The sequence below is a fragment of the Furipterus horrens genome, unplaced genomic scaffold (assembly GCF_987537825.1).
Source record: "Furipterus horrens unplaced genomic scaffold, mFurHor1.1.pri manual_scaffold_13, whole genome shotgun sequence".
NCBI classification, from domain to species: Eukaryota; Metazoa; Chordata; class Mammalia; order Chiroptera; family Furipteridae; genus Furipterus; species Furipterus horrens.
This window is the reverse complement of record NW_028327183.1, coordinates 15350464-15359884: the sequence shown is the minus strand read 5'-3', so window position 1 is coordinate 15359884 and position 9421 is coordinate 15350464. Positions and strand designations below refer to the sequence as shown.

The window sequence follows — 9421 nt, the reverse complement described above, 5'->3', positions numbered from 1 at the left end:
GAAGCAATGGGATCAGATCCTCTACAGCTTTATGGCACATTTTAAAACTTTGATTTTGTTTTGGAATGAAACTTTAATCTATCGTCTGGCACATGGCAAGTAGCTAGTTCATAGAAGCTCCGGCCCTAACTGGTGTGGTTCAGTGGGCTGGGCATCGTCCTGCAAACCAAAAGGTCGCTGGTTCAATTCCCAGTCAGGGTACATGCCTGGGGTATAGGCTAGGTCCCCATTTGGGGGCAACCCATCAACCGATATTTCTTTCCCTCTCTTTCTCCCTCCCTTCCCCCTCTCTAAAAATAAATAAAATATTTAGCCCTGGCTGGTGTGGCTCAGTGGATTGAGCACCAACCTGAGAACCAAAGGGTCGCTGGTTCGATTCCCAGTCAGGGCACGTGCCTGGGTTGTGGGCCAGGTCCCCAGTTGGGGGCACACAAGAAGCAACCACACATTGATGCTTCTCTCCCTCTCTTTCTCTCTCCTTTCCCCTCTCTCTAAAAATAAAGTCGTTTAAAGAGTAAATAAATAAGTAAAATAAAATGTTTTTAAAAAGAGGAAGTTCTAATGGTAATTGTTGTAACTACGTAGTATCACCTCCCTGGAATGTCTTGGTAGTCAGGTTCCAGGGTGACACAGAGGGTTGCCCTGTCTTGCACCATCAGCTGGCCTGGGTTTACGGGAAGGCAGTGGGGACAGGAATGGATGGTTCCCACACTGAGCATTCCTGGCCCACCCAGGCCCTCTCAGATTTCTCCCCAGGCCTGCCACACCCCAGCAGCTTGCTGGGCGGTGGGCACAGGAATGCTAAGGCAGCTGAGGGGATGGGCAGCTCCTGGCCCACCCCTAACTTGGCAAAGGCCTAATGATGAGAAACAGCAACAATAATAACAGCAGTTAACAGTGCTTTTCAAGTATCATTTCACAGTGGCCTCCTTTCAGCCCTTCAAGGTACCGTCTTGAGGAAACTGAGGCTCAGAGGGGGTCAGGCTGGTGAGTCACCAACGTCTGCAACTTCTAGGGGCTGCACACTTCACGAAGGCTCTGCCCCACCAGACTTGAGCTCCTTTCTGCCAGGTTCCCCTTCAGTCACGGCCCCTGAGAGACAAGAACCTTGTAGTTCCTGCCCGCCAGCTGCCTGCAGGTCCCAACAGGTCCCAGCTGCCTCCTCAGTGGCTGAGGATGGAGCAGAGAAGAATCAGGTTTCTCCAACTCTGGGATGGAGCCGATGTTGCTGAGTCAGGCCTTTCCCCAGGGCTTCTGGGACCAGGCCGTGCCCTGAACTAAGCCTCCAGATCAGACCTGGGCCCCACCCTTTACTTGTCTGACCTCATCTCTCACTGCATTCTGGCTCTCTCTGCTCCAGCCACATCAATGTCCCTGCTAAACCCTGCTGAGCCCCACCAAGCATGCTCCTGCCTCAGGACATTTGCACTTGTTCCTTTTACTTAGACATACCTGCACACTTGCTCCCTATAACTTCCAGTCTTTGCTTAAATGCCACATTCTCAGTGAGGCCTTCCCCGACTACTAGAACTGAGTCTCCACCTCTGCCCTTCACTCCCTGTGCCTCTTCCCAGCTTCTTCTTCCTCCTTAGCCTCACGTTTCAGTGCACCATTATTGTATTGATTTGCCTTGTTTATGGCCCATCCTCCATTGAATAGCGACCCTCATGGTGCAGAATGGAGTCTGGGATGGGTAAAATAGTGGACTGTCGTCTGCTCCTGAGCTAGAGGCTAACTGCCAATTCAGCCACACTCTGGCCCAGTGTTTCAGTTGTCCAAGAAACCAGATTAAAACCAGACTGCTATGAAAACACGCTTGTCCACATAGGGTGATAGCATATCTTTTAACAGTTTATAACCTTGACTCATATGGTATGTTGGCCCTACACACATTTTTGCCTGGTGCCCCCTCATCTATTAGAGTTGAGATTTTAAAGTTTTCTCAATTTCTGTATGCCTAGCACCCAGAACAGTACGACACTGAACACGTGCTCAGTAAGTAGTTGTTCAATGAAAGGGTAATAAAAAAAAGGCCCTGGGCTAATACCCCACATACTCAGGGGGCCCCAGAAGTGGTGGGAAATGCTATGGCTTTTCTGTATCAGGGCCTCAGTTTCAGTACCAGGTGAGGCCAACTCTGCCTTCGGCAGGGGAAACAGGCTGTACATCTAAAGAGCCCCTGCCCCTGCCTGCCTGCCCCACACCCTCACCAGAGCTGGCGTCTTATTTTTAATAGTAAAAAGAGCCCATACTTTAATTTCTCTGATCCTAAATTTTGGTTAAAAAAGGGAACCATAAAACCTCTCTTCTCAGTGGAAGAGTGTATGTAACTGACTCCAGGGACGTACGTGATGGGCCTGGCCAGTCACTGACCAATAACTCACTACTGCCACCTCTGCCACCATCACCACCAAAGTGTCCAAGGAAGTTCCTGGCACACAACAGACTTCTGTACTTGGTACTTGGCCACCATTGTGACTGTTTTGCCCTGCAGCTCCCTCCCTTGGTAGCCAAGCTGGGAGGGGCACCAACAGTGCTGTGGTCCAGGCGAACGGTGCCCTCTGCTGGGCGCCAGGGGAAGGGACTTCCGAGCAGGCACAGCCACCTTGACCCCTTAGGCAGCTGACTGAGGGTGGGAAGGGCACTTGCCACCCAAAGTGATAGTATGGAGACGAAGAAGCAGTAACTGGCCACCAGTTCCTCAACAACAGTGTTGATAACTACACTTACTCAACACTTGTATGCCACGCACCCTTCTAAGCACTTTCCAGATATTAACTCAATTTATTCCTCCATTTTCCAGAGGAGAAAAGTGAGGCCCAGAAAGACAGTGACTTGTCTAAGTGTCATGCGTGAAGTGCTGGGGTTTGACCTGTGCCCTGACACACATCTCTTTGGTGGATCATTTCAGTGGGAGGTGGGCTCTGCCTTTGGCCAAGAGAGTTGGCCTCATGGAGCTCCATTGGGTCTGGACCTGGACATACAGGGTGTGTGGGCTGCCAAAGGGGCTCCCAAGGGTGACTGCTCTCCCTGACTGCTGGTCCCTCAGCATTTCCCTGCCTGTGTCTTCCTGCTGTGTCCACATGTGGGCCTGTGGCTAAGAAAGGTTCATGCCTAGCATTGGAAACCAGACATTGGAGACCTCAGCTACTTATCCGCCTTCCAGGGATGACAGCCATTCCTTCAGGCCCTACAAGGGCCTAGGCAAAGGCCACCTGTGAAGACTGATCCTACTGGCAGCCTGTTTGGTAGGGAAAAAAAAAAGATTATCAGGTTGGCCATAAGGGGAAAGGCATGGTGGTGAGAAGAGAGGTCTGGGCTCTGCCCACCTCTGCCCCACTGAATAGACCTTAGGGACTGCCTACTTCTGGACCTGCTATCTTATTTTGTCATCTGAAAAGTGACAGGGGTATACTGGGGGCAATTTCTAAATGCTTTGTATCTGGGGGTTCTTGAGAAATATTGGGAGGATGAGGCCAAGAGGTGGGTCTCTGAGCACTCCAACCCCTTCTTCCAACTAAGTTACTTTATCTTTTTTTGTTGGACTTGGGTTCTAGAACTTTTGCTTTTAAAGGTCTAGGGGAGGGCCCTGGCTGGGTAGTTCAGTTGGTCAGAGCACCATCCCGATATGCCAAGGTTGCTGGTTTGACTCCTGGTCAGGGAACATACAAGAATCAGCCAATGAATGCATAAGTAAGTGGAATAACAAACTGATGTTTCTCTCTTAAATTAAAAAAAAAAAAAAAAAAGTTAAGAAAAAGTCTGGGGGATTTTTTTCTCCTTCTGTCTCCAGATGTAGTCTCTTTGCAAGTGTGTCCTATTCCTCCTCCGCTCCCGCAAGTCCGGGGTCGCCATGGCGCATTAGAGGCAGCAGTGCCAGCGGCAGCTTTGGCCTTTGCAGCGGCAGCAGCAGCACCAGGCTCTGCGGCAGCACCCCCGAACGGCTTAAGCCATGGCGTTTTTCACGGCATCCAGCAGCAGCATTGCTGTAACCGACAAAGACGCCTTCGAAATAAACACATTCCTCGACTCCAGCAAAGCCCCACAACATGACCGAGATGAGTTTCCTGAGCAGCGAGGTGTTCGGGGGGGACTTGATGTCCCCCTTCGACCAGACGGGCTTGGGGGCTGAAGAAAGTCTAGGTCTCTTAGACGACTACCTGGAGGTGGCCAAACACTTAAAACCTCATGGGTTCTCCAGCGACAAGGCTAAGGCGGGCTCCTCCGAATGGCTGGCTGTGGATGGGTTGGTCAGTGCCTCAGACAGCGGCAAGGAGGATGCCTTCTCCGGGACAGATTGGATGGTGGAGAAAATGGATCTCAACGAGTTTGACTTTGATGCCCTGTTCAGTTTAGATGACCTCGAAATCATGCCGGATGAGCTTCTGGCCACGCTGGAGGACTCGTGTGATCCCGTTGACCCCCTAGACCAGGAGATTAATAAGGAGCCCTCCCAGACAGTGAACCCAATTGGCCATCTTCCAGAAAGTTTACCAAAAACTGACCAGGTTGCCCCCTTCACCCTCCTGCAACCTCGTCCCCTTTCCCCAGTGGCCCTGTCCTCCACTCTGGATCATTCCTTTAGTTTAGAGTTAGGCAGTGAAGTTGATATCTCTGAAGGAGATCGGAAATCGGACTCCACTGCTTACATTATCATAATCCCTCAGTGCGTAAAGGAAGAGGATGCTACTTCAGACAACGATAGTGGCATATGTATGAGCCCCGAGTCTTGTCTGGGTTCTCCACAGCATAGTCCCTCTGCTTCCAGGGCCTCCCCAGATAGCTTCTGTGGCTCTGCCCGCCCCAAACCCTACGACCCCCCTGGTGAGAAGGTGGTAGCAGCAAAAGTAAAGGGTGAAAAGCTAGATAAAAAGCTGAAAAAAATGGAGCAGAACAAGACGGCAGCCACTAGGTACCGTCAAAAGAAGAGGGCAGAGCAGGAGGCCCTCACCGGTGAGTGTAAAGAGCTGGAAAAGAGAAATGAGGCTCTGAAAGAGAAGGCAGATTCCTTGGCCAAGGAGATCCAGTATCTGAAAGATCTGATAGAAGAGGTCCGCAAGGCAAGGGGAAAGAAAAAGGCCCCCTAGTTCGGGTAGTCATTGTTGCTTGTACATAGGAGGCTTGTGCTGGAGCTGTGTTGTAATAAGTTATTTTGTAGTGGATGTACTAAAAAAAAAAAAAAAAAAAAAAAAAAAGAAAAAGTCTGGGAGAGGAGGATAATCACTTAACAGCATGAGCCTGAGCAGGTCCTTTCAGTACCAACTCATCATCCTAGACTGAATCAGAATCAGGCAGCCTTGGTCCCTACAAGGACCACACCACCCACCCCAACCCTTCCTAACTGTTGGAAGACTGGCTTTGAAGCATCCGCAGAGATGGATGCTCTAGGGAGTTTAACAGTGTTAAAGGCAAAAAACAGAATCAATAACATCTATGGATGGTGGTGAAATTCAATAAGTGCTAACACATCCAACCTGAATGGGTTGGGGACAATATGGCAGCCTCCCTGTATGCCCTGATATAAGATACAATGCAACTAGTCCTAAGAGCCTATTTTGCGGATAGGAAGCAGGCTCGGAGTGACAGTGATGTCACACCCATCCCCAACACAGAGCCTAAGCTCGTTCCTTCCAAACCCCTGAGGCTGGCAACTGGTTCCATCATCCAGGGAATCTAGATCCATCCAGACAGTCCAAGCTTGGCTAGGAAAGGCTGTTTTTCCTCCTCGGCCCTCTCCAGAAATCTCAGGGGAGGAAGGCCAGCCTAAACAGTGGCTGTTTGGTTTTATTATTAGTCTCCACTGAAGATAGGGTTTCAGGCTTTAGTCAGGCTCCTCAGGAGTTTAAGATAAGGGGCAACAGGTGTTTGCTGGTTGAGATACCTAATCCTCCAGCATAGCCTTATCAGCAAAAGCAGCAAGGGCCTGGTGGAGGGGAATCTGAGGCCGCAGGAGCCAGAGGCTGCATGCAGCTCATGGAACAGGCAGGACGAGGCCTTGACTGTGAGGTGAGGTAAGGCGCTACTAATCAAGGACAGGTAAGGACGTTTCTTACCTTAGTCCTTTTTGACTTCCCCATCCAGGGTCTGAGGCTTCTGGACACCCTCAGCCTCATTCTTCAGAGCCTCAGTCTTAAACTTGGATGTGCACCAGAATTACCTGGAAGGCTTGTTAAAACAGCTTGCAGGGTCCTGTCTGCAGTGTGACTCTGCAGGTGACGTGGATGCAGATGGCCCAGGGGCTGCACGTTGAGGACAAACTGCTTTACAGAACGAGTCACTCTTGCAGGAAGCAAACATTTATTTCAACTTCAGCCATCTTTCTGGCTTCACTTCAGATTCTTTTCTGTCGGCTGATTGCAAAGAAAACATTTAAACTTCGCTTTAAGAAAGGCACACAGGAATTGTTCTATCACTGCTGTCTCTTCAGCCTTATTCCTGCATCTGTGCCTGGGTATTGTCAGGAGTGTTCCAATTTCACTGACATGCTGGATGAGTTCTCTGACTTTCTATCTGGCTTGACTTTGATGATGATCGGGTGTCATTAAAAAAAAAACAAAAAAAAAAAAACAATTAAGCCATTCTTTAAAGGACGAAAATCTGCTCAGAGGGGTTGATTACAAGGATTTGCTTAAAGGAAATAATTGAAGTTAAGTGCTACCCAGACCTGAACTGTAGCCATTATCAATGAACACATAGCACTTAACATGTGCCAGATTAATTCACTTAATCTCCGTAAGAACACCTCAGTTTAGGCATGAAAAATCTAAAGCAGGTAGAGGTCAAGTGACTTGCTAGGAAGTAGCAGAGCCGGACCCTCCCCAACCCCTGCCTTTCGAAAGAGCCCACAGCGCGGAGGAGGAAATCACACAGCACAGGACTTGTGAGCAGTCACTGTTCCAGAAAAGATGTTGCCTGCAGCTCAGGGGTAAACAGGCCAATTACTTCTCTCACACCGAGGAGCAACTCTGAATCTGTAGGGGCAGAGCAGGTGTGTCCCCACCCGGGCCTGTAAAGAAAGCTGCGGTGAAGCCAGCAGGGTTAGAAGTGCTTTCTCCCCTTACACAAGTCTAAAAACCATTGAATATTACACTTAAGTGCATGAATGGTAAGCTATGTGAATGATGTATCAATAAAACTACCTAAAAAAAGAGTTCACTCCACTGACACCTCTGAGAAAGTTCCTTTAATAAAAAAAGTCCTATTACATTTACACGATTGTCATCACCCTTCATCTACAGCACTCCACAGGGAAAATAAAAATAAGGACAACTTAGACGCGCTCAGTATAAAAACGCAATAATTCATTCAAACAGGAGGCCTCAGCGCCTGGAGAGCAGAGAAAAATGCACAAAGCCCGTGAGCCAAGCAGCTCTGGCCTGGGCTTCTGGAGGGCTCCAGGGGACAGTTGAGGACCCGCCTCTGAGTTTTTGAAAATAGTACTAAAAAAAAAAAAAAAAAAAAAAATTCCAGGTTTTAAAAAGAGGCCTCTAAGGAAAACGGTCCATTCCAGAGAGAATGCTAACATGGGGAGTTAGAGTCGGTCCAAGTACAGGACACAGGGCTGAGCATTTCATGGCAGGGAAGAGGCTCCTAAAATTCAGCCTCCGAGGCCCCCGGGCCCTAGGCTGAGAGGTTTTCAGTGCTGAAGCCAATCTGCCCATGTTTGAATGGCTTAGGCACCAACCCCTCTAATGGCAGACTCGAGCCTTCTTCCTTCCAGATGCCTAAGGCCACTTCTCAACAGCTCCAAAGTCCTTGGCTGAGGGGGTCCAAGACCCTTTGAAGATGCGGCTGCGGCCTGCTGTACAGTTGCTGGCCCCGCTGGGCCAGAGGCCTAGTCCTCCTGGCCGCCCCCATACATGTCCGCCAGCTTCTTGAAGCGGCTGCCCCATTCATTCAGATAGTCATAGTCCTGGTCCCGGTCAGAGGCCGAGGAGGCGAGGGAGCTCAACGAGCAGGCTTCCGAGCCGCTGCCCTCATAGTCGAATACCAACAGGGAGTCATAGGGCGGGGCAGTGGGGTCCGTGTCAGCTGCCTTCATGTTCTGTGGTGACAGAGAGCAGGTGGTTAGGAGCTGAGGGACCACATCCTTGGCGGCTTTGAGAACTCAGGCAGGTTGGTTCACTTCTCCCCTCCCTTAAGGTTTCGAAGGTTGAAATGAAATAATGCAAATACTCAGCACAGGGCCTGGCACGCAGCAAGTGCTCAGTGCGACAGTCCAGTGGCGAAGGGCAGGGACTTTGAAATCAGATGGCTTAAGTCAGAACTCAAGACTTCATACTAGTGTGTGACCTTGGGTAAGTCCCTGACGCTGTCTATGCTGCTCTTCTCTCGTCTCTGAAATGGGGAGACTTCATAGAGTGTTAGAGGAATAAATGAATATATGCAAAGCGCTCATTAGAATAGTACCTGGCATAATAGTGGAACACTTACTTCCTCATTAGTAAACTGAAGGTAACAACAGAATTCCTACCCTGCAGAGCTGACGCAGGGATTAAATGAGACAGTATTTGAAAACTGTCCAACACACAGACAATCTAGAAACTGACTTCATCTGACTGGAGGGAAAAGCTCCAGATATTTAGCTCCAAGGTGTCTTCTTAAACCCACTGTCCCAGGCATCCTTCCCCAGAAACTTTTGTTTCTGCACAGCACTCTCAAATATGCTCAGGCTACTTCCTTCTAGAAGGCAAAGTTTAGTTTCCTTTTTTGCAGAAGAGGAGACTGAGCCAGAAGGGGTCAGGCCACAGTGAGGTTACCTGAACACCCACTGAGCCCCTGGTCCACTGCAGCTCCCTCGCACTCCCCCATCCATCCATCCATCCATCCATCCACTCACCCCCCCATCCACCCTTCCCATTACAAACCCCCATTTAGCCCTGGCCAGCGTCGCTCAGTTGGTTGGAGCGTCGTCCTGTAGACCAAAAGGTCGCGGTTCCGATTCCCAGTCGGGGCACATACCTAGGTTATGGGTTCCGTCCCCAGTCAGGGCATGTGTGAGAGGCAACGGACCGATGTTTCTCTATCTCCCTGCCCCCTCTCTCTAAAATGAATGAGCATGTTCTCAGATGAGGATAAAAAAACAGAAAACCCCTGTTTATGGATTGCTAGTGAGGTCCCAGGTTCATGCCATCTGTCTCCTATGTACCTAGTTCAGTGGTTCTCAACAGCCCTGCTGTATCTGATTTCCTTAAGGAGCTAAATATATTGGAGCCTGAAATATAGATGCCAGGGTCCCAGGCGCTGATATTTTTTAAAATTCCTCAAACGTGTGACCAGGGTTAAGAACACTGGAGACACTCTGCTATTAGCCACAATCGCTACCACTACCTGGCAAATGTGAGATGCCAGGTCAACAGCTCCCAAACTTAAATTACCTTGGAGTCTTCGAAAAATTCCAAAGCCCAGGCCACCTCCAGGT

The 9421-nt window shown here is 49.6% G+C and overlaps 1 protein-coding gene and 1 pseudogene across 1 annotated transcript in view; one reads left to right on the top strand and one right to left on the bottom strand.

The window, feature by feature from the left end:
• The first annotated feature begins 3780 nt into the window (after positions 1 to 3780).
• Positions 3781 to 5115, top strand: LOC149994123 (cyclic AMP-dependent transcription factor ATF-4 pseudogene; annotated as a pseudogene).
• A 2053-nt stretch (positions 5116 to 7168) lies between these two features.
• CDH3 (cadherin 3) overlaps positions 7169 to 9421 on the bottom strand; it is a 42680-nt gene continuing 40427 nt past the window's right edge. The window contains exon 16 of the mRNA XM_090259513.1: positions 7169 to 8044. Coding sequence (XP_090115639.1) covers positions 7835 to 8044 — 210 coding nt within the window. The 3' untranslated portion in view covers positions 7169 to 7834. The remainder of the gene's footprint in view (positions 8045 to 9421) is intronic.